This window comes from Pongo abelii, chromosome 19 (assembly GCF_028885655.2).
Source record: "Pongo abelii isolate AG06213 chromosome 19, NHGRI_mPonAbe1-v2.0_pri, whole genome shotgun sequence".
Classification (NCBI taxonomy): domain Eukaryota; kingdom Metazoa; phylum Chordata; class Mammalia; order Primates; family Hominidae; genus Pongo; species Pongo abelii.
The window spans coordinates 66,813,952-66,837,322 of NC_072004.2; the positions used below are offsets into that span (position 1 = coordinate 66,813,952).

Consider the following 23,371-nt stretch of genomic DNA (forward strand, 5'->3'; position numbering starts at 1 on the left):
CACTGGTACAAGGAAAAGGGAAAGTAAAGAAAGCTGAAAGAGAGGTAGGATTGTGTCCTGATGCTTTTGGCATTTAGGAGTTTTTCTGTTTTTTTTTTTCACCCTGAGACGGAGTCTTGCTCTGTTGCCCAGACTGGAGTGCAGTGGCATGATCTCTGCTCACTGCAACCTCCGCCTCCCAGGTTCAAGCAATTCTCCTGCCTCAGCCTCCCAAATAGCTGGGATTATAGGTGCATGACACCATGCCCAGCTAATTTTTGTATTTTTAGTAGAGACGAGGTTTCACCATGTTGGCCAGTCTGGTCTTGAACTCCTGACCTCAAGATCCGCCCACCTTGGCCTCCCAAAGTGCTGGGATTACAGGCGTGAGCCACCACGCCCAGCTGGCTTTTAGGAGTTTCTACAGCTTTTTCACAAAGGCGGTTCGTAGGTAGCACCCACGAGCTCTGGCACTCCCACCACCTGGCTGAAGGCAGAACTCCGCAGTAAAAACTTGAAGCCACCAGTGGCCAAAGGAAGTTATCTGCCTACCCTCCCTAACCCCATCAGTGAATTAGGAAACCAGGTTGAAACTGCTGCTAATTGCCTCAAAAGGTTAGGATTTGAATCAGTTGCCTCCAGGGCACTTGTGTGACCTTGAACAAATCCTTTTATCTCTGAGTCTCAATTTCTTTATAAAATGGGGATGGATAAACTGGGCGCAGTGGCTCACGCCTGTAATCCCAGCACTTTGGGAGGCCGAGGTGGGTGGATCACCTGAGGCTGGGAGTTTGAGAACACCCTGACCAACATGTACTAAAAATACAAAATTAACCAGGTGTGGTGGCACATGCCTGTAATCCCAGCTATTTGGGAGGCTGAGGCAGGAGAATCATTTGAACCCAGGAGGCAGAGGTTGTGGTGAGCCGGAGATCGTGCCATTGCACTCCAGCCTGGGCAACAAGAGCGAAACTCTGTCTCAAAAAAAAAAAAAAAAAAAAAAAAAGCGGGGGGGATGGATAGGCTGGGCACCGTGGCTCACACCTGTAATCCCAACATCCCAACATTTTGGTAGGCCAAGGAGTGTTGATCACCTGAGGTCAGAAGTTCAAGACCAGCCTGGCCAACATGGTAAAACCCCGTCTCTACTAAAAACACAAAAATTAGCTGGGCATGGGGCATGTGCCCGTAATCCCAGCTACTTGGGAGGCTGAGGCAGGAGAATCGCTTGAACCCAAGAGGCGGAGGTTGCAGTGAGCCGAGATCACGCCACTGCACTCCAGCCTGAGAGACACAGCGAGACTCTGTCTCAAAAATAAATAAAATAAAATAACATGGGGATAACACTGGAACAAACTGTTATTGTGAAGACAAAGTGAAGGAACACAAATGGAGCACTAACCTAGAGCTAAACACAGCAGGGGACTTGTTTTTCAATTTTTTTTTTTTTTTTTTAGATGGAGTGTTGCTCTATTGTCCAGGCTGGAGTGCAGTAGCATGATCTTGGCTCACTGCAACCTCTGCCTCCCGGGTTCAAGTGATTCTCCTGCCTCAGCCTCCCGAGTAGCTGGGATTACCAGTGCATGCCACCACGCGTGGCTATTTTTTTTTATTTTTTATTTTTAGTAGTGATGGGGTTTCACCATGTTGGCCAGGCTGGTCTCAAACTCCTGACCTCTAATGATCCACCTGCCTCAGCCTCCCAAAGTGCTGAGATTACAGGCATGAGCCACTGCACCTGGCCTCACTCAACAAACATCTGTAAGGCCCACTCTGCACCAGCCAGGCTGTCTATGTTAGGGGATGGGTGTACATCAATAAGACAAACATGGTCCTCATGTTGCTTACAGGAGAGGAGGGATGACAGACAATGAGAGGGACAGTATGGGGTGATGAATAAGGCAACCAGGTTGATACCCCAGCCCTACCAGCTGGGTGACCCCAGACAAGCTCACTCTTTTTTGTTGTTGTTGTTTTATTTTGTTTTGTTTTGAGACAGGGTCTCACTGTTTCGCCTAGGCTAGAGTGTGGTGGTGTGATCACAGTTTACTGCAGCCTTCACCTCCCAGGCTCAAGCAATCCTCCCACCTCAGCCTCCCAAGTAGAGCTGGGACTACAGGTGCATGCCACAATGCCTAGCTAATTTCTTAATTTTTTGTAGAGATGGGGTCTCCCTATGTTGTCCAGGCTGGTCCCGAACTCCGGGGCTCAAGCGATCCTCCCACCTTGGCCTCCCAAAATGCATTCACCCCACCTACACACCCCTTTGTGACCCAATGGAGTCAGATATGTCCGGATTTGAACGGCTAGGCAAATAATTTCTTGAGTGTTGTGAACATTCAGCCATAAATGCAGCGACCTAGCCCGAATGCCCGGTTCATAGTATGTTCTCAGTAAATACTAGTTTCACGTCTTTCCTCTTGAAACACAATCTTCTCTCCTTCTCTTCACTAGCAGGCTTTGAGGGCCAAAAGGAAGAGATTAGGGTGGGGGAGAAACAGACTATTAAGAAGCAGGGAGAAAGTGCGTTTTTTATTTATAGGGCTATCTACAAAAGGGGCAAACTGTCTGTCACCACCCGCTCCACCAACTTTACGGGCGGGGGTGGGGGTGCGGAGTCACTCCTCCCGCCATCCCCCGCAATCCTCAGTAACCTATAATCTGGGGAAAGGGTCCCGAGGGCCGGGTCGGGACGCTGCGACTCTGCTGGGTCATCCCGTGCCTCCCACTGGGTTTAGGACGCGAGAGCGGAATGGGCAGGAGGTGGAGGTGCACTTCTGCAAATCTCAGGAACCGGAGCTCTGGAGGCGGCGGATGAGAAAGTCCACAGCCCTAGCAATTTTGGGTGTGTAGGCAGGGATTTAGCGTATGTCCACAGCCGCTCTAGTGAGGGTGCCCCCACCCACGCTCCTCGGAAGGGCAGCGTTCCATCCCCACCCTGCTACCCTTTCCCCGAGAGCCTAATCCCACCTTGGCTGGAGCTCCGGGAGCCTCCGGGGCAGGAGGGAGGCGTGGCCTCGGGCGGCCCGCCCCTTTGATGTGCGCCGGCGCCGCTGTGATTGGACAGTCGCTTGTGACGTGTAGGGACTGCGGTGGGCTCCGCTGCTGCAGCAGCCGCAGCGCCGGCTGCGGCTCCGGCTCCGGCTCCGGCTCCCGGGCATTTAAAGGGGACGCGGCGGCTGCCCGGGGGGGATGGGGGGCAAGTGGAGGGGACGGCTCAGACGCACATCATCCTCAGTCCCTCGGGACTGGAGGGACTCGTGAGCCAGAGCCCAGAAATCCGGGGGTGGATAAGACACCGCGTCCCCTCCAATTCCCGTAAGCACCCCTTGCTCCATCCTGCGCCCCAATACCTCAGCTAGCCCCCTTTCCCACTTCTTACACTCCAAACTCAGCCGGGACAGACCTCTGCCGCCGCCGCCCCCACGTGAGTCCTGGGCTCCGGGAGATAGGGGAGGGCTGGGGTCCCGGCGCGGGGTGGGGGCTGTGGAGTTTGAAGGCGCTCCTTCACGCGCGTGGCACTGGGGGAGTTCTGGAGCTCAGGAGTGAGTCCCCTTCTCTCTCCTACCCAGGAACATAGTGCTGGGGTATCCCTCCGTCCCCGACTCTGGCAAAGCCAAGGAATTGGTGTCCCCTTGCTCCCTGCCACCCACAATACCCCTCCCCGAGCCGCGCACCCCCCGCCCGCATTGGAGCCCAGCGCCCGCCAGCTGGGGGTGCGCCAGAGTGCTGGCTTCCTAGTCACCTCTAAAAATATCTCTCCCCCAATCCTACCGGCAGCTGCCCCTGCCTCTGCCCCTGCCCCTAGGATCCCCTCCCAGCTTGTCCTTTCAGCCAGGGAGTGCCCAGAGGTGACTGCTAGACCCAGACGCCTCACTGGCACCAGGGCGCAGGGCCACCACCGCCAGCTGGTCAGGACCGCAAGCTCCCAGCCCACGGGAGTCTCCAGGGCCAAGGGGGGAGCTCCAGCTGCAATTTTCCCAAGAGGCGCCAGAGACTCCTGAGTTCTAATCGCAGTTCCGATGCTGTGTGACCCCCAGGATGTTAGCTTGACCTCTCTGGGCCTCTGTTTTTCCTATCTGCTGCTCAGGCGTGGTGAGCAAGGAAGATGGTCATGTTTGGGAGCACTGTCTGGGAGAGGGAGGGAATTCTAGCTTAGTTGTTGGATCTGATTTCTAGTGATTGATACAAGGAGACTTGTTTTTGGACAGAGAGGGCTTGTTACTGTGGTCTTTCTGGAGTCCTCGCCTGCCCATCCTCATTCTGCATATTTCCTTTGGAAAACTATCCCAAAACTTTTCTAGGAACTCCATCTGCCCAGTAAGGGGAATTTCAAACTTAGGGCCTATATCAGAGAGGGGCCTGTTTCCCTCCCACCCCCTTCCCACAGATTTAATCTAAGAGCATTTGTGTGAAAGGCGGGAGAAGCAGGCAGGGATCTGTGACCCGGTGCAGAATTAAGGAGGCAGGCACTGCTTTTAGGTGGGACTAGAATATGGACTCCCTGCAACCCCCCAGAAGCCCTTCTCCCTGCTCTGGCCTGTGAGAGAAGCTCAGATCCTGTCCCCTACTCTGAGGGACTCTGTTTCGTGACCACAAAAGGATTTGATGACTCAGAACAAAGGTGTCAGAGGTGACAGACCTTTTGGAGCATCACAGGAGCCAAATTCCAACTGGGGGAGGGGTTGCTCTGACTCCTGTGGGGTGGGAACAAGGTGTCACGGCACGGCCTTCTCAGTTTTCTGGGGAAGAAACCCAAGATGCCTTTCTGCCTTGGATACTAAAAGAAACAAGGGCAACTCACCAAACAATAAGTGTTTAACTGAATCCCCTAGATACTATTATTAGCAGAAAAATGTAACTGTATTTTAAGATGAGAAATGAGGAGTTGTGTGTGTGTGTGTTGAGGATGGGGTTACTCCCTCTGTCACCCAGGCTGGAGTGCAGTGGTACCATTACAGCTCACTGCAACCTGTCCCCTGGGTTCAAGTGATCCTCGTGCCTCAGCCTCCCAAGTAACTGGGACTATGGGCACAAGCTACCATACCCAGCTAACTTTTTTTTTTTTTTTGAGACGGAGTCTCACTCTGTCGCCCAGGCTGGAGTGCAGCCACGCGATCTCTGCTCACTGCAAGCTCCGCCTCCCGGGTTCACGCCATTCTCCTGCCTCAGCCTCCCGAGTAGCTGGGACTACAAGTGCCCGCCAACATGCCCGGCTAATTTTTTTTGTATTTTCTGTAGAGACGGGGTTTCATCATGTTAGCCAGGATGGTCTCGATCTCCTGACCTCGTGACTCGCCTGCCTCGGCCTCCCAAAGTGCTGGGATTACAAGCATGAGCCACCACACCCGGCCTTAATTTTTGTTTTTAAAGAGACAGGGTTTTGCCATGTCACCCAGTCTGGTCTCAAACTCCTGGATTTAAGTGATCTGCCTGCCTCGCCTCCCAAAGTGTTGGGATTACAGGCTTAAGCCACCCTGCCTGGCTGAAAAAATGAGACGCTTTGACCATAATTAATGATCAATAGAATAGAAAAAAGGAAGGAAGGAAGGAAGGAGGAAGGAAGGAAGGAAGGAGGAAGGAAGGAAGGAGGAAGGGAGGAAGGAAGGAAGGAGGAAGGGAGGAAGGAAGGAAGGAGGAAGGAAGGAAGGAAGGAAGGAAGGAAGGGCAGGCAAAGTAATGAGACCGTTCTCTATGGGATGAAAGCTGGTCTCTGGGTAGCTGTTGGTGACCCCTTGGAATCTTTGTATCTACCCCTTGCTTCTCCAGGTGCTGCATGTTTGCTTTTACAAGGGGAGTGGCATCCCTGACCTTTCTCTTATAAATTGCCTGGCTGAGGTTGGACATGTGATATCAGCTGGGAATCTGGAAGGTTGGAAGTCCCTCCAGATAGGGACTGGAGACAGCTCCAACCTATGCCATTTCCTTGTCCCTCATGCAACCCTCCCCTTCTCTCCCACCTCCTCCTTGACCTGTCTTCTCTTCCATCCCTCACCCTCTCTTTGCCCACTGCTTCATTCAGCTTTGACTACCTCTCCTAATTCCTAGATTAGAAGTTCTTGGAAAAAACTGAGAGCCGCATTCCATCCCTGCAGAAGGATTTAACACGTGTGGTCTGGTTGTTGTGAGGGAAGGAGTACTGCAAGATGGATAGTGCTAGAGCCTGTGCCCTGCTCCTGGGATGTCCCCGTCTCTGTCCTGGGGCAATTGCTTCTCCCTCCTGAATAGTCAAGGGAGAGTGTCACCTTGACAGAGGGGTTTACAGTGTCACCATTGTCACCACCAGAGGGCAGCAGCCAGCCAGACCTCTGCTTCTCTCAAGGTCTTGTCTCCTGGCTCTCTTTATCTTTCCAAATCTTGTCCCAGCTGCCTCTGGTCTCATTCAACCCCAGGAGCACAGGTGGGAGAGTAGAGAGGCACTGGAAGCTGTAGGTGGTGTCCTTTTCCACTGTCTTGGTGAAGTCCCCAAGAGGTTACACCCAGTCCCCAAAGCCACACCAAAGTCTTGCCGAGATTTCAACCTGACTCTCCTGTCTGACGGCCGGACCCCTGAGGGCAACAGGGAGGCCATTCCCAGATCATCTGTGAGACCTGGCTGGGGGTCCCAGACCCCAGCTATGGTATAGTAAGCTTTGGTCATCTCCTTCCTTTTTGAGGGCATGAGGAAGGCAAAGCTGCAATCAAGTGTTCATGAAGCAGTCTATGCCCCATGTAAACAGCGTGGCTGGTTAGTTAACCTCTCTGAGCCCTTCTCATTGGCTGAATTCATGACTGATGAGTAGTGAGAGAATATGAGTGAAGGTGATTTGTAAACCATGATGTGTCAATCACATTTAAGGGACAATGATGATACTAGAGAAAAAACACTGGACTCAGGCTCAGATGTGAGTTTGAGATCTGTCTGCCATTTACAGTGGGTGACTTTTGGGAAAGTCAGTTAACTTCTCTGGGTCTCCAATACCATCTGAAACCTCTCTAGAGTTGTAGGTACTGGGCCTATTTGAGGGGTTGTTTTTGCTAAGACCCTGGGAGTGCCTCCTGTAGTTCAGCAGAAGGACCAGGGCCAGGTGGGTATTCCTGGTGGAAGCAAAAGCAACTGACTGGGCACCCTCAAATGAACTTTTGCGGTTGTCAGGAACGTGTGACGACGGCTGGAGCCCAACAGAGTCCCTACAGGTGGTGCTCACGGTAATGCACCGACAATGAGTGGCTGTTTTCCAGTTTCTGGCCTCCGCTGCCTATCTAAGGTAAGTGGGTCCCTCCAGGAGTCTCCTAGGATGAGGCCTCAGCCCCCAGTTTTCCGTCACCTTTCCATAGGGCCTTGGGAGAGGCCCTATCCAGCCCATTTTAGGTTTACCCTCACCTCTACTGGGGCCTCATTAATTCCTAGAAGCTTCCATCCCAGGTGTGGGGTCCTGATGCCTTATATCTGCAATTTGAAGGATCCTGGGCCACTGAAATGCCCACTGGATGTTGATAAGACCAGAGGGTGACTCTAGGGATGAGGTGGAAGGGACAGCTTGGTTAGGGAGGCAGATAGCCAATCGAAATCCCAGCTCTGAAATGAGGAGCTTGGGTTTCTGTTTCACAAGGTGTGCCAGGCCATAAGCACACCAGGAATATGAGAGGGGCTTAGGAAGAAACCAGAAAGAGGAACAATCCCATCTCAATTAACTGGGGTGGGAGCTGGGCAGGAGAAAAGCAGTGTGTGGGTATCTGGAAGCTGCACGTCACCTGCTCACTGCCCCTCTGCGCCTCTCACACACTGGCAGGCAAAGGTGACGGGAACTTGCTGCCGAGGGCTCTTGCTGCCTCCATTGCTTGCCTTTCCTTGTGCCCAGACATGTCCCCTGTTGTCCTCTGTCCTCTCCCATGCTGCCTACCACCCTCCCCTCCAACATGAATCTGGCCCAAGGTCTCCACTTCCTGGAACTCCCTTATACCTACCCCTACTCTGTCTTCCTGTCCAGCAGTCTGTCTCCAAGATCCCCTAGCATGACCTCCTCTCAGCCTTCTCCTCCACACCCCCCAAGTCCCTACGACCTGGCCTCTGCCACTCCTCTGCCTTTTCAGCCACTGCTGCTCTCTTCTCTTCTCCCTTACCTGTCTCCCAGGTGTGTCGTGGCCTGGTGCGGGAGGCTCTTACCTCCCCAAGCCCCACTGCTTCTCCTGCTGCCCGCTTGCTTCGGACTCTGGCAGAAACCCCACCTGCTGACAAGTTCCTCCTGGGGAATTGGCAAGTGATTAGTGATGAGCTGTCAGCACAGGGCCCTAAAACTCCCTGGAGAAGCTGTGCCCCATCCCTAGGCCCCTGTCCAGTGCCATTGGGCTGGAAGCAGCTCCCAGAGAGCCATAGATCCCCCATGGCCCAAAAGGAGAATGAGGAAACTGGTCCAGTTGGGTGAATGGGTGGTTTCCCTTGACTCTGCCTCAGGGAATGAGGGAGCGGAGAGTTCCCACCACCCTCTCTTGATCCACACCAACAACAGGGGCCACTGGAAGTCTCCAAAACAGTCCAGTCCAGAAACCTCCCCAAAGTGGTGATCCTTGGAAGCTGCTGTTCCCTTCTTTTGACCTTGTTAAGCCCCATTGGCCCCTGATGAGAGTAGCGGAAACAGGTGCCGAGAAGCCCTCTGGGCATAAACCCCACTGCAGTTAACTAAGAGGTGCCACTGGAGTAGTCAGGGAAGGCTGGGGATAGAGGTGGTGGCATTGGGTACTCCTCCCAGCTTAACCAGACTTGGGTCCTCCTCAGGTCTTGGATGTGCCAGCGCCTCTGGCCGTGGCCCGCTAACCAGCCTCTCCCGGGCGGGCTCCTGCCGCTCCCCCTCTCGCTTGCCCCCTCCTCCTCCTCCTCCTGCTGCTCTCCCCCCTGCTCCCAGGACGGCGGGATGGCCGCGCAGGGCGCGCCGCGCTTCCTCCTGACCTTCGACTTCGACGAGACTATCGTGGACGAAAACAGCGACGATTCGATCGTGCGCGCTGCGCCGGGCCAGCGGCTCCCGGAGAGCCTGCGAGCCACCTACCGCGAGGGCTTCTACAACGAGTACATGCAGCGCGTCTTCAAGTACCTGGGCGAACAGGGCGTGCGGCCGCGGGACCTGCGCGCCATCTACGAAGCCATCCCTTTGTCGCCAGGCATGGGCGACCTGCTGCAGTTTGTGGCAAAACAGGGCGCCTGCTTCGAGGTGATTCTCATCTCCGATGCCAACACCTTTGGCGTGGAGAGCGCGTTGCGCGCCGCCGGCCACCACAGCCTGTTCCGCCGCATCCTCAGCAACCCGTCGGGGCCGGATGCGCGGGGACTGCTGGCTCTGCGGCCGTTCCACACACACAGCTGCGCGCGCTGCCCTGCCAACATGTGCAAGCACAAGGTGCTCAGCGACTACCTGCGCGAGCGGGCCCACGACGGCGTGCACTTCGAGCGCCTCTTCTACGTGGGCGACGGCGCCAACGACTTCTGCCCTATGGGGCTGCTGGCGGGCGGCGACGTGGCCTTCCCGCGCCGCGGCTACCCCATGCACCGCCTTATTCAGGAGGCCCAGAAGGCAGAGCCCAGCTCGTTCCGCGCCAGCGTGGTGCCCTGGGAAACGGCTGCAGACGTGCGCCTCCACCTGCAACAGGTGCTGAAGTCGTGCTGAGTCTGGCCGCCTGCAGGGGGGTACCCGGGCCAACGGTGGAGGGGGCGGGGAAGGGAGATTCCGGAAAGACAGTTAGCTTTACCACTCCCTTTTCCCTTTGGCTTTGCTATGTCCCTCTGGGAATTTCTGGAATCTCGTATTTGGGGGCTTGGGGAAGGGGCCTCAGAGCCGTCCCTATCTATGCAGTTAACCCACCTCGGCTGCCTCCCCCACTCCACTGCACGGTTGAGTTCTGGAGTCTGACCCATCGCGGGGTGGCGCGCAAACCTTGGAAGGCAGCACTATTTCCTGGTCCTCCCAACTGGGAGGAAGGGGCTGCCCGGCAGGTGAGAGAAGGAACATCTCCCGCCGCTGTAACTGTTGCCTCGGGCTGCGTGACCGCCACCCCGCTCCAGTCTACTGCGGAGGGAACCCAGGATCCTGAAATTCTCCTGGCCGCAAGAACTCCCCACAGAGGCAGAAGAGGGTCTCCACCTATGGCCCCAGGCCTTTGCGATCTTGCTTCACCCACCGCGACCCCACACTATTTCTGTGCTGTCTACACTCTCTTGCCTCCCGACCCCCGCACTCCCTTCTAGCACCCCCAAAGGAAAAGCCAGAGGGAACAATCGCCTCCTGGTGGTGGTACGAGGTAGCGCACCGTCCGGCTCGGGTCCGGACAGCCAGTAACCTCGCAGCGAGTGACGGTGTCTCCTTGCACCCCAGCCTCGTCTACGCAGCAAGAGACCAGGGACTTCACCAAAGTCACCCTCGCAGGCTGGGCCCTCCACGCATTCCCCCCCACCCCCACCCCATGGAACAGAAAGCCATGATGTTTTTAAGCAGAACCAGCGAAACCCAAGCCCCTCCTTCCTCTGGTGTTTTACAACTATAAAGGAAGTGAAGGGGGAAGAAATGACTGAGATCTCTCGCGCGACAGTCTCAGAGTTGACAGTGAGGTGCTCTCGGAGAGCCCCGCTTAAGTCACGAAGATTGTTCCCACTCTTGGGCAAGTGCCCAGCCACATATGAACACATCACACACACAGCAAGCAATGGGCAAAAGAACAAGTTGCAGTCAATAGCTGCAGAGGGGTGTCTGGGGTCCAATGTGGGCTGCACTTTGTGGGTACTGAGGAAATGGGAAGATGCTGCTTCTGGGACAGCTGGTGGGTTGGAGTTTGGGGGCTGTAATTAGCAGCAGCCTTAGAACTGGGATGCCTTTCAATCCCTCCTGGCCCCTTATCTCCGTGGGGCAGTCACAGGACGTCATCCGTTTTATTCAAAGTTGGGACTTGTAGCAGGAGACTCTGCCCTGCATGGAGTAGGGGTCCTCTGTTGACAAACTTCTTGGTTTCCAGCCCTTCCCCATCTGCAGCAGGCCTCTGGATAAATTCTCTCTCCCCAGGACCCCTTCCCCCCACGATGGGAGGAGGGACAGAACACAGCTCACAGCCCAAGAGGTGGGCAGACCCCGTCCAGCCGTGACTGGAGCTGGTTTTGGCCCGGGGCTCATGAAACCCACTCAGTGCAGACATCAGCTGCCCAGAGAGCCCTGGGCTGTTAGCAGCTGGGCTCCACATAGTTCCCGGGGAAGAATCCAGTCCCCTCTGAGCTGACGCCCTCGCACCAGCCATCGGAGTAGCGGCGAGTGACACAGATGACAGTGCCCTCAGAGAAGGAGAGCTCATTGTCCTTCTGGCCGGTGTATGGGTACAGTGTCACCACTGCAGGGCAAGAGAAGAGGGTGCCGTGAGATATGCCTCTTGCCCTCTCTCCCTCACCCCCACCGCCATGGGGATGCAGGGTCTCAAGTACTAGACTCTAGGGACCATCTTGGGGGGGCTTCTTGCAAGCCTTCAGGACCCCTCCCCAGCTTAGTTAATATTCAATACCAGGCCAGCTGCCCTCTCCCCAGTTCTGTCAGTTCATCAGAAAAATTGTGTGGGGGGCCCGGGGGATAGATTCACACCTTTGCAGAGGGAGGAGAATGGGGGTCAGGGCAACAGAGGAAGTGGGATCCGGTGCCCCTTAGTCCCAGAAGTCAGGTACCTTTCTCCAAGTATGAGGCAGGCACCCAGCTGGGCTCATCAGGCCCAAATCCTGGTGGGGGTGGAGGCAGCCCCAATTCATCTCCATCCAGGGGTGGAGGAGGAGGTAGGTCCAGTGGCAGGGGCAGCTCTTCGTCTTGGGGGAAAAGCAGAAAGGCTGTAAGTGTGGCACAGGAAACTCCTTCAGTGTGTCAGGGAACTGCTCAAGAGCTGGGCCCCAGAATCCACTCATCTCAGCCAGGCGCGTTGGGAGGTCAAGGCGGGCAGATCACCTGAGGTCAGGAGTTCGAGACCAGCCTGGCCAACATGGTGAAAGCCCATCTCTACTAAAAATACAAAAATTAGCCGGGCATGGTGGCACACACCTGTAATTCCAGCTACTCAGGAGACTGAGGCAGGAGAATGGCTTAACGCAGGAGGTGGAGGTTGCAGTGAGCTGAGATCTTGCCAACACACTCCATCCAGCCTGGATGACAGAGTGAGACTCCATCTCAAAAGAAAAAAAGAATGCACCCATCTCATGAAATCTTCCTCCAGCCCTCTCCTGTTCTGGTCTTCATACAGTGCTGCTAGCACATAGTAAGTGCTCAGTAAACCCTGAAAGATCCAGCAGTAGAGGACAGTCAGACTCTGTCTCTTATTAGCTGGGTGGCTCTTGGGCAAGTCACTGAACCTCAGCGTCAGTGGCTTCATCTATTAACGGAGAGTGGTAAAGACCCTCTCAGGATTAAGTTTATTTTATTTTATTTATTTTTTTGAGACGGAGTCTCGCTGTGTTGCCCAGGCTGGAGTGCAGTGGCATGATCTAGGCTCACTGCAAACTCCACCTCCCGGGTTCATGCCATTCTCCTGCCTCAGCCTCCCAAGTAGCTGGGACTACAGGCGCCCGCCACCACGCCTGGCTAATTTTTTTTGTATTTTTAGTAGAGACAGGGTTTCACCGTGTCAGCCAGGATGGTCTCGATCTCCTGACCTTGTGATCCGCCCACCTCGGCCTCCCAAAGTGCTGGGATTACAGGTGTGAGCCACCTCACCCGGCCTTTATTTTATTTTTTTGAGAGGGAATCTCCCTCTGTCACCCAGGCTGGAGTGCAGTGGGGTGATCTCAGCTCACTGCAGCCTCTGCCTCCTGGGTTCAAGTGATCCTCGTGCCTCAGCCTCCTGAGTAGCTGGAATTGCAGGCACCTGCCACCACACCAGGCTAATTTTTGTATTTTTAGCCATGTTGGCCAGGTTGGTCTGGAACTCCTGACCTCAAGTGATCTGCCCTCCACAGCCCCCCAAAGTGCTGAGATTACGGCCGTGAGCCACCCCGCCTGGCCCTTAGGATTAAGTTTATTATCATGATGATGATGATGATTATTATTATTTTATTTTATTTTGAGAAGGAGTTTCGCTCTTGTTGCCCAGGCTGGAGTGCAATGGCATGATCTCGGCTCACTGCAAACTCCGCCTCCCAGGTTCAAGCGATTCTCCTGCCTCAGCCTCCCGAGTAGCTGGGATTACAGGCTTGCACCACCACACCCAGCCAATTTTGTATTTTTAGTAGAGACCGGGTTTCTCCATTTTGGTCAGGCTGGTCTCGAACTCCCGACCTCAGGTGATCCGCCCACCTCAGCCTCCCAAAGTACTGGGATTACAGGGGTGAGCCACCGCGCCCGGCCAGGATTAAGTTTAAATGAGAAAATGGATGAGAAGCTTCGAACACAGGGTCTGGTATACAGCAGGCGCTGAGTTATGTTAGTTCACTTCCTCTGCCTCCTTTCGTTCCTGTGCTGCGCTCCTTGGAGGAGGCGTTCACTGAGGCTGGCCGGGGCAGATCCAAGAGAGGTGGGCTGGGGAGTGGCAGGAGGCGGAAGAGCGACCCCAAGGTTGGGAAGAAGAGGGTGGACCTCCTTACCCGGTGGGGGTGGCGACAACTCCTCCAGCGTGGGAGGCCACTGGAACACCTCGACAGCTGCTGGTGGAGGAGGTGGGTCCAAGGAGCTGGGGAGAGGTGGGGCTGGAGGTGCTGCCTGCCCCTTCAGCGTGGGGGCCCCACCGACACCTTCGGCGCTGCTGAACACCAGAGAGCCCGGTTGGCGGACACGCCTTCCCTAATGCAGCATCCCCAACTGGCCCCACCCCTCCAATCCTGAACCCAGCCCTGCACGTGTGACCCAGGAGTAACTGGGTCCTTTCAAGCCCAGGAGTCACTATGACCATTGGCATGTGGCTCCTCTCAAAAGCCACTTCCCACCCCTCACCCACCCACGTGGGCTTGTAGGTCTCACCCAGCTGAGGCCAGGGAAGAGGCAGAGGAGGCAGCGGAGAGTCTGCCGTCGGGCACCACTGGCAGGTGCACTGGCTCGGGAATCCGGGGTGGTCTCCTGGCGGGGGGTGGGGGGCGGGGAGTGGGTATTAGGAGGAAGGAGGAAGGCTTCTGGCCAGCAGGGGTTTGGTGCGAGCAGGAAGGGCAGGTGGCCAAGGGGGAGGTTTGGCGCCAGGCATCCAGCACGACGGCCTGAGCACCCAGGGGCGCCAGGGGTGGGTGGCAAGGCTGGGGGAGGAGAGTTTCAGGGTCGCGGGGGACAGGGCTAGGCTAGTTGGCGTCTCGGCAAGGCCTCACCCCAAGGTGGCGGAGGCAGGTGTGGCAGGGGCCTTGATGCTCTTTCGAGACAGGGTGCCTGTCCTTGACAGCTGCGTGCTGAGGTCCTGCGAGGGAGCGGGAGGTAGGGCTGACATTTGGGGTGAGGGGCCGCCCCCCACCCTCATCCCCAAGAGGAAATGGAGGAGGGGCGGACAGGAACTGGGAGGGAGAGCCCTGCATGGCCAGTTCCCACTTCCACTTCTCAGGCCCCTCTCCTACACTTCCCCCACCCCACCCCCTTGCCATTGCCTGGGTTCTGGGACTCAGTTCTACCAAAGCCGACAGCCACTTCCTCTGCACAGCCACAGCGGGTTGAGTGGGCCCAGCACCCCTGTCCCTCCCCCAGACCATCTCAGAGCCCAGGAAGCTGGGGTCCTGGCTTGGTGGTCCCTAACTTTGATTGGGCTGAGGAGGGGGAGGGGAAAGGAGAGGACACATCACACTTAGAAGTGTCCCACCTTTCATTTTCGAAGATTTGTGGAATTGGCTTTGGGGAGTTAGGGCAGAGAGGAGCAGGACCCAGGCCACTTAGAGGGGATGCACAAATGACAGGGAGCACGCCCACGTGAAAGAGGGAACTGCTGTTACCAATGGGACTTCCCCAAGGGGTGGGTACAGTGTTACCTCATAGGCTTCACCAGGGGCAAGACAAAAGAGATTTGAGCTGAAGCACAAAGAATATAAGTTGGGCCAGGAGCGGTGGCTCACACCTGTAATCCCAGCACTTTGGGTGGCTGAGGCGAGCGGATCACCTGAGTTCAGGAGTTCGAGACCAGCCTGGCCACCATGGAGAAACCCCATCTCTACTAAAAATACAAAAAAAAAAAAAAAAAAAAAAATAGCCGGGCATGGTGGCGGGCACCTGTAATCCCAGCTACTCGGGAGACTCAGGCAGGAGAATCACTTGAACCTGGGAGGCGGAGGTTGCAGTGAGCCAAGATCGCAACATTGCACTCCAACCTGGACAACAAGAGCAAAACTCCATCTCAAAAAACAAAAAAAAATATAAGTTATACAACAGAGAACTACTGGTGGGGAGGAGGCCCGGTTGTTGAAGGAGAGAGTGTTGTTTCCCCTTTAAGGGGGGGCTGATAAGTTAAGGATATCAAGGGGCTCATTTTGATACAGAAATGTTAAGGTGTGGAGACAGGAATTGAAGTCGGGATGGGTGTGAGTGCGCGCCCTCTCCGACCTCGCAGAAGGACATGGGCTGAGAAGACGCCAGCGCCATGCTCCCCTCTCTTCACTAAGTCCCCTTTGTGTGGCTGTATCCCCGCTTCTTCTCACCAACAGCACCTCTGGGGTGACTGCTCAGTGCAGTGACCTCAAACCCCCAGACAGAGGAAGTTGCTGTTCTCATGTGGCTGGGAGCCATTCTCATGCACACCCTGACATCCTCCCGTCCCCCCCTTCCCCTTCCCACACGCCCGGTGCCCACAGGGGTGGGGCGGGGGGGCGAGGGGTGCTCAGGATCTCACACTCAGCAGATCCTCCGAGGACGGTACAGACCAGTTTTGGAGGGAGGGATTACAAAATCTAGGGAGAGGGAGAAGAGCTCAGAGTGGTGGTTTCAGGGAGCAGGGAAAGAAAGGAGTGGCAAGTGGGGACAAAACGTGCAGGAGAACTGGGGGTCTGGAGGGAAAGGGGCCACAAGGCATGAGAGGGTGGGTTGGAGGGAAAGAGGAGGGCCCCTCTCTCTACCTTGATCCCATGGCCGATGTCGTCCAGGCAGCCAAAGTTGAGGGGTCTCCTGCAGTAGGGCGTGAGAGGGGGTAGGTTCTCTGGGGCGATGACCTTCTGGCCGGGGGGCAGCCGCTGGACAGTGGCTAAGGTGCCGATCTCCCTTCGGGCCACCTTCTCCATATGCATGTTCACCATCTGCATGACAGGGTTCAAGGTGACAGAGAGGGGTGGTCTGTGTCCAGCGCCCTTCCCCCTAAGGAGGAAGAAGATAAAGACTTTGGGCTGGGGATAGGGACCATGGGAGGCAGCCAGGTCCAGAAAAAGAGGGCCCTCCCCCCCGCCCCCGCCCCCCACCCCCCACCCCCCACCAGGCTACATAGCAATTGGGAAAAGTAGCAGGAAAGGATGGAGCCACTTTGGAGCAACTTCCTGGTGGAAAGAGAGTAAGGGTTATTATTAGCAGAGCAGGAACAGGAGGAAAAGAGAAAACAACATCCCTGGGGATGCCGGGAAGAAACAAGCACCCGGCTGGCTTGGGAGCAGAGCGGGAGAATATGGAGGTGGCAGAGAAGGGTGGCTGGATCAGCTCTCCCCTTTGGGGGACAAATAAGTGAATTGACTTCCTCTCAGAATGTTCCATGGAGAAAGCCTACAGTTCCAAAGGGTGGGAACTCTGGTCTGCGGCGGGGGAGGAAAAGACACACTCCACCCACTGAACATGTGGGTGATGTACAGGCCAGGCCAAACGTGTGGCTGGGTCTGTGCATGTGCTTTATGGGGCAATTCCTCGGTCAAGGATCCAGGAAGGAAGGAGGAGGGTGTGTGCGCTAGAACACTGTGGCGGGGTGGAGGGTATATACTGTATGGTGGTGGCAGTGCTTCCAGGGCTGAAGATGACCTTGTCAAGCTAGCACCCTGGGTCTGGGATATTTATGAGGGCACTGCTTGTATTTAGATGCAAACAGGGTTCATTTGCTTCTTTCCTGTATAGGGCGCCGCTGTGATTGGTAGATAACACTTTCTCATGTCCAGGATAGAATTCCGAGAAAGAAAAAGTTCTGCCTTCGGGGAATTTGTAGCATAGCCACAGAGATAAGGAGGTCCCAAAAGCTCGGGAAGTGCCAACCTTCTGCTGTAGAGTTGGGCATTTGGACATGGAGGAAAGCAGGAAGGAACTTTTGATGTAGAAAATGTCTGAGTCGGGCTGAAGAGTTGAGGCCTGACACAAGATGCCTTCCCACGCCCCACGCCCTTACCTGGCCCAGCGTGCTTACACGGGCTTCCACCTGCCGCAGGGCGGCCCCCTGCAGGTCCAACATGCGCAGAGTGTGCCCGGCCAGGTTGCCCACCTGGTAGGCCACGCTGGCCAGTGCCTGGGTAGTGAAGGTCATGGTCTCCTCCAGCGCCTTCCGCTTGTCTGTGGCCTGAAATACACACAGCCCTGGCCTAAGGGCCAGCATCTTCCACTGGGTCCTTGGCTGGCTGGGGTGGGATGGGAGAGGATATAGGGAAAGTGGGGGCTGGATTGGGAGAGAGCAGCAACCCTTAGATGTTTGAGGTGGCTCCCAGCAGAATGATGTTGTAGCAAGAGGAACTTGCTACAACATCACTTTAAATTCACTTTAAAAAAGTGAATCTGCAGCCTTGGGGAATGGATGCAAAGGGAGGGAAAGATACCCATTCTCAAATAGTCAAGCTGAGGACTGAGTACAGATGATGGTACCACCCTCCTGAAGACTTCAGTAACAGGCTGCCCTTTTAGGGGTTGGAGTGGGGGTGAATAGTAGAAAGGAAAGAGGAAGCCAACACTGGCTAGAGCAGATGTTCTATTTTTTTTTTTTTTTCTGAGATGGAGTTTCGCTCTTGTTGCCCAGGCTGGAGTGTAGTGGCGCGATCTCGGCTCACCACAACCTCCGCGTTCCGAGTTCAAGCGATTCTCCTGCCTCAGCCTCCCAAGTAGTTGGGATTACAGGCATGCACCACCACGCCTGGCTTATTTTGTAATTTTTTTTTTAGTAGAGACAGGGTTTCTCCACGTTGGTCAGGCTGGTCTCAAACTCCCGACTTCAGGTGATTTGCCCGCCTCGGCCTCCCAAACTGCTGGGATTACAGGCATGAGCCACCGTGCCCAGCCGACATTTTTAAACACAACAAACCATGTCAGGCACGGTGGCTTACGCCTGTAATCCCACTACTTTGGGAGGCCCAGGCAGGCAAATCACTTGAGGTCGGGAGTTCGAGACCAGCCTGGCTACAATGGCAAAACCTCGTCTCTACTAAAAATACAAAAATTAGCCAGGCATGGTGGTGCCTGCCTGTAATCCCAGCTACTCAGGAGGCTGAGGCATGAGAATCACTTGAACCCGGGAGGCGGAGGTTGCAGTGAGCCAAAATCACATCACTGCACTCCAGCCTGCGTGACAGAGTGAGACCCTATCTCAAAAACAAACCAAAAAAAAGCTTTCCATGTGACTCTTTGTTTAGCTCCAGTCTGCAGATTGGTGTTTGGGAACTCAAGTAAGGAAACTGAGGCCCAGAACAGAGGGACTTTATTCATTCATTCCCTCTAATAGCTTTCCAATACCCTGAGGATAAAATTCAAGCTTCTAACCGTGGCTTACGTACAGCCCCTCCAGGTCTGGCTCCTGCCTTTCTCTTCGCCTTCATCCCCTTTAATCCATCTTCGCCACTCCCCCTCTCACACACTCCCCTCCAGCCACGTTGGCCATTGGGTTTCTGTTCCTGAACAAGCTGAACTGTTTCTGCCTCGGGGCCTTGGCACGTGCTGTACTTATTTTCAGAATCCTTATTAGCAGGCCTCAGCTTCTCAGAGACACCTTCCTTCACCACACTAAGATTTCCCCAGCCCACACCTTCACTGCCTCTTTATCATATTTACCTTGTTCTCTTTTCTTCATGGCATTTAGCACTATCAAACATTATCTATGTATTTTTTTCATTATCTACCCCCCGTTGCCTTAAATGGAAGTGTCCTGAGAGCAGGGAGCTTGTCTGTTTCATCCTGTATCCCGTCATGGAATCACACCCAACACGCAAAAGATTCTTCATAAATATGCACTCGTGAGTTAATTAGCAGGTCGAATGGGAACCCAAAAATTCTCTGGGCACATTCCCACTGTATTCTAGGCACTGTGCCAGGCACTGGCCAGGGTCACACTGCCAGTCAGTGCAGGAGGAGTAAGCAGGCAGTGGCTGAAGGCAAGAAGTCTTTTTTGTTTGTTTTTTGAGACGGAGTTTCACTCTTGTTGCCCAGGCTGGAGTGCAATGGCACAATCTCAGCTCACCCCAACCTCCGCCTCCTGGGTTCAAGCGATTCTCCTGCCTCAGCCTTCCGAGTAGCTGGAATTACAGGCATGCACCACCACGCCCAGGTAATTTTTTGTATTTTTAGTAGAGATGTAGTTTCTCCATGTTGGTCAGGCTGATCTCGAACTCCCAACCTCAGGTGATCTGCCTGCCTTGGCCTCCCAAAGTGCTGGGATTACAGGCGTGAGCCACTGCGCCCGGCCAAGAAATTTTTTTTGTTGGTCCCAGATCAGGCAGTGGGGGCTAGGGCAAAACTTCTCTGGTCTTTTGGTTCCCCAGGCAGCTTCCTCATCTCTGGTCGGGTCATGGAGTTGCCATACTCTAGCCTGTACCTTTCTAAGCCAGGTAGGGGGCAAGTCCAGGGTGAATCTGGGGTAGGGCCAGTGGGCCAACAGGCAAGGCTGCATACCGGAGTCCCCTTGCTTGAGCCCTCGGGTGCCCCTCAGGGCCTGTCAATGGAGAACAGACCTACAAACTCTCAGAGCAAGGTCTGAGAGACACCTGGGAGCCTCTAATGGAGCCTGAGCCAGAACCTTCTGGGAAGTCCATGCGATGGCTCTCTCCTCCTTGTCTTTCTTTTCCCACAGCAGGAAAGAGATGCTCATTTGCATGTCATTTACATCTCATTAACATATGCAACAAAACTTACATCTCCTCAGCATATGTCACCAAGAATCTTGAATAGGCAAAGAAATCAACCCAGGATATTAACACCAGACAGGATAGCAGGTCTTGATTTAGTTCAGGACCTTTACTAAATGAGGAAACAGGCCCAGAACTGAGCAGTGACTGCTCCTTCATCTCCACCCAGATTTCTTAGCTTGCCTGCCTTCTTCTGTACAGTTTCCTCCCCAAACTAACATGTGGAATTGTTGGCCCAAACAGGAAAAGTGTCTGCTTGGGCCCAGCTCTGGGCATCTGGACCCTGAACACCTACTGACCCCTGGCTTTGCTCTTAGCCCAAAGTTAGGTCTGCAGGGACAAGCGTCTGAGATCCATCTCTGCGGCTGAGTGCTTGTTCATCATGCAAATTACCCTGTCTGTAAACTCAGTCAACCCTGGCTGAGAACTCTGCAGGTGACCCTGGTCTGCCTTCCCTAATTCCCCATGGGTTTCCTAGCGTCTGGGTGGTGTGGGGAGAGAGGGGCTGCAGATGGGGATGGAGGGTAGGGGAATCACACCTTAGGTAAGAGCAGTTCTGAGATCCAGAACCTTCCTAGGCATTTGCCTAGACAAAGATCCTCACAAAGGCCAGGAAAGGTAACAGGTTGTGTGTTCCAGTAGTTAGTACTCTGCCCGAAGGACGCAGGAGTCCAAGGATTCCAACTTGGGTCAGGGCTTCTCATGCCCCACATATTTTTGCAAGGACAGCTTCTCCTCCCTAGAAATGATTCTTATTATCCATCCTTCCAATGAATGGTAATGATGGTTATGGTAAGAGCTGCCATTTATCCTGCTCTTCTGAAGGGGCTGGCACTAGGCTAAATGCTTTGATACATTTTTATATTGAACCCATGGAGCCACCCCTGAAGGCAGGCATGAGAATCAGAGGAGAAACTTGCCATAGATCCTGTAGTTGGTAGGTGGCAGAGCTTGAAATTGGACTTAGGTCTTTGCGACCCCAAATTGTGTGTGCACACTGTGTGTGCAAATGAAAGCCCTGTGGAAGCTCTTTGAGGTGTGCAGAAGTTAAGGAAGGAATGGAAAGGACTGCTTGGATCCTTGTCCATAGAGGGAACACGCCTTTCCATGCTAGGAGAATGAGCTGGTTTGCAAGCCTCATTCTGTCTCATCTGCAGGTGGTCACTCAACATCTACACAGACCGAAATGATACCCAGAGCAGCATTTTCAGTTAGTGGCATAGGGAGTGGGCTCTGGAATCAGATTTCTGTGTTTGAATTCGGGCTCTGACACTAGCTAGGAGACTTCTGGGAAAGTGACTTAACCTTTCCAAACCTCAGCTTCCTCATTGTGAAGTGGGAATGGGACTCGCCTTACTGGACTTCAGATGAGGATGAAGGGAGGCCATGCTGGTAACATGCCTGGCCCAAAAGAAGGCTCCAGAGCATTTTAACTGCTGTCATTACTGACTCTCTTTAATCTGCCATTTCCCATGAGCACTTGTTACTCATTTATTTCTTTTTTCAACATTCTTACTACACTACGAGGTCCCTGTGCCTGTTCTCATAGTTTGGTTAGTACAGGTTAGAAAAATAAAGTTTTGCCCAAGGGGTAACAAGGTTAGCCTGCAGCTCTTCAGGGAGCAGAGGAAACCGGGGACAGAGAGTGCTAATAAGCTGTCATAAAGTCACATAGCGTGTAGGGAGGCAGAAAGATGGAGAGGAAAGAGCTTGGCATCAGGATTCAGGAAAGCCCAAATGTGGTGGCTTATGCCTGTAATCCCAGCACTTTGGGAGGCCAAGGTGGGCAGATCACTTGAGGCCAGGAGTTCAAGACCAGCCTGGGCTACATATCGAGACCCTGTCTTTACAAAAAAAATTTAAAAATTAGCCAGGCATGGTGGCATGTACCTGTAGCCCCAGCTACTCAGAAGGCTGAGGTGGGAGGATTGCTTGAACCTAGGAGTTCAAGGCTGCAGTGAAGCTATGTGAGCTATGATCATGCCACAGCACTCCAGCCTGGGTGACAGAGGAGACCCTGTCAAAAAAAAAAAAAAGGCTGGCCGGGCACAGTGGCTCACTCTTGTAATCCCAGAACTTTGGGAGGCCGAGGCGGGTGAATCACCTGAGGTGTCAGGAGTTCAAGACCAGCCTGACCAACATGGCAAAACCCTGTCTCTACTAAAAATATAAAATTAGTCGGGCATGGTGGTGCATGCCTATAATTCCAGCTACTCAGGAGGCTGAGGCAGGAGAATTTCTTGAACCCAGAAGGCAGAGGTTGTAGTGAGCCGAGATCGAGCCATTGCACTCCAGCCTGGGCAACAAGAGCAGAAAAAAAAAGGAATGCCTGGCTCTGCTGTTTGGAGCTGTGTGGCCTTAGACAAGTCACCTCACCTCCCTGAGCTACTGTTTCCACATGTGTAAAATAGGAATTATAATACATGTCTCACGAGGTAGTTGTGCAGATTAATGAAATAACAGAAGTGATTTCCTTCATGGCTAAGTTGCCTTGCCTCTCCTCCCTGAATCCAGGAATCTATGTTCTCAGCCCCAGGACAACCACACAATTTAAAACCTGTTCTACAATGCCACCTCCCTATCTCTTGCTAGTAGCCTGCTCCCAGCAGTCATGTGGGCCATCCCCCTGCCTCTGCATGAGATCCCCTCTCTTTAGCCCAGCCTACTCTGCCTTACCCCCACTCTCCCTTTCCCAAAATCAGGGAAAGAACCCCTTTCCCTTGTCCATCTCAGGTTCACTGTGCTGTTTGGGAAGTTCTTCTGAAGCCTCACCCAGAGCCGGCCTGGAAATAGAATGATCGCCAGCATCTGTGTGAGGACGGAGGCTTTGGGTCTCTGGATTGACCTGGGGGGACTCAGAAGGATGAACCTGCGGTGACACCTGAGAACAGGATGGAATCGCACTGTCTGTCCCGGACATCTCTGAGGCTCTGAGAGACAGAAGGGGCACAGCGGGCGCTTGGGTAGTATGGGGTCAGGGTTAAGTATTGGGGTCTGGGATGAAGCTGAAGCCTGGAGTGCGAGGATTTCTCAGCCAAGGCCCAGGACAAGCACTGTCAGGATGGCTCCCGGGGCCCCACTTGGGACTGGGCTCAGGGTCCCCCCTCCAGGGGCTGGGGTGTCAGGCTTCCGCCCGCTCTACCTACCTGCACATAGTTGTCCTCGCAGTAGTCGGCGACCCGCAGCAGGGCACTGTGGTTGCCCCTCAGAGCCTCCCGGCCCGTGGGTATCTCAAACTCCTGCAGCTGCTGTAGCTCCGCCATCACCCCCAGCCTCTGTCTGGCTCCCCAGGGAGCCCGCTCGTTTTGAGTCTCACCCTGCCCTTGATTGGTTGCTCTGCCTTCCCTCCCTCTTACTGCTTTTGGTTTCCTCTGCGTGAGACCCAAACCTGCTTGCAAAGGGCAGGCATGCTCATTCCGGGACAAGAGGAAGTCAGTCCTG

General features: G+C 54.4%; 2 protein-coding genes and 1 long non-coding RNA gene across 8 annotated transcripts; 1 reads left to right on the forward strand and 2 right to left on the reverse strand.

Annotated features, from left to right (window-relative positions):
- Nucleotides 1–2,492: 2,492 nt before the first annotated feature.
- On the reverse strand, nucleotides 2,493–3,129 carry LOC129054923 (uncharacterized). The gene is made up of 2 exons (XR_008519534.2): nucleotides 2,950–3,129; nucleotides 2,493–2,811 (listed from the first exon to the last, which is right to left on the reverse strand). It is a non-coding gene; the product is annotated as an uncharacterized LOC129054923 (long non-coding RNA).
- Nucleotides 3,042–10,515, forward strand: PHOSPHO1 (phosphoethanolamine/phosphocholine phosphatase 1). Of its 5 annotated transcripts, none has more exons than XM_054546285.2 (4): nucleotides 3,043–3,406; nucleotides 7,115–7,226; nucleotides 8,094–8,215; nucleotides 8,735–10,515. In XM_054546285.2, the coding sequence occupies exons 2-4, from the start codon at nucleotides 7,182–7,184 to the stop codon at nucleotides 9,618–9,620; spliced, it is 1,053 nt and encodes a 350-aa protein (XP_054402260.1). In that variant the 5' UTR covers nucleotides 3,043–3,406; nucleotides 7,115–7,181; the 3' UTR covers nucleotides 9,621–10,515. The 5 variants fall into 5 exon arrangements, with proteins under 5 accessions (XP_002834315.1, XP_054402260.1, XP_054402262.1 ...); XM_054546286.2 differs by having other exon boundaries at nucleotides 3,065–3,297; XM_002834269.4 differs by lacking the exon at nucleotides 8,094–8,215 and having other exon boundaries at nucleotides 3,042–3,406; nucleotides 8,862–10,515.
- A 136-nt stretch (nucleotides 10,516–10,651) lies between these two features.
- On the reverse strand, nucleotides 10,652–23,211 carry ABI3 (ABI family member 3). Of its 2 annotated transcripts, none has more exon segments than NM_001131345.1 (8): nucleotides 10,652–11,325; nucleotides 11,651–11,785; nucleotides 13,550–13,707; nucleotides 13,923–14,018; nucleotides 14,258–14,343; nucleotides 15,980–16,156; nucleotides 17,218–17,385; nucleotides 23,077–23,211. In NM_001131345.1, coding segments are annotated over 8 exon segments (1,101 nt in total). In that variant the 5' UTR covers nucleotides 23,194–23,211; the 3' UTR covers nucleotides 10,652–11,161.
- Nucleotides 23,212–23,371: the final 160 nt, after the last annotated feature.

Bases quoted from the DNA above. Each gene is read 5' to 3' on its own strand.
- ABI3 (XM_054546207.2), bottom strand. From the start codon at position 20,643: ATGTGGGGCATGAGAAGCCCTGACCCAAGTTGGAATCCTTGGACTCCT. The intron at 16,157-17,217 runs GTAAGGGCGTGG...CCTGTCATGCAG, and splicing joins GTGTAAGCACGCTGGGCCAG to ATGGTGAACATGCATATGGA. The intron at 14,019-14,257 runs GTGAGGCCTTGC...ACCCCCCGCCAG, and splicing joins CCTGCCTCCGCCACCTTGGG to GAGACCACCCCGGATTCCCG.
- PHOSPHO1 (XM_054546285.2), top strand. From the start codon at position 7,182: ATGAGTGGCTGTTTTCCAGTTTCTGGCCTCCGCTGCCTATCTAAG. The intron at 7,227-8,093 runs GTAAGTGGGTCC...CCTGTCTCCCAG, and splicing joins GCCTCCGCTGCCTATCTAAG to GTGTGTCGTGGCCTGGTGCG. The intron at 8,216-8,734 runs GCAAGTGATTAG...GGTCCTCCTCAG, and splicing joins AAGTTCCTCCTGGGGAATTG to GTCTTGGATGTGCCAGCGCC.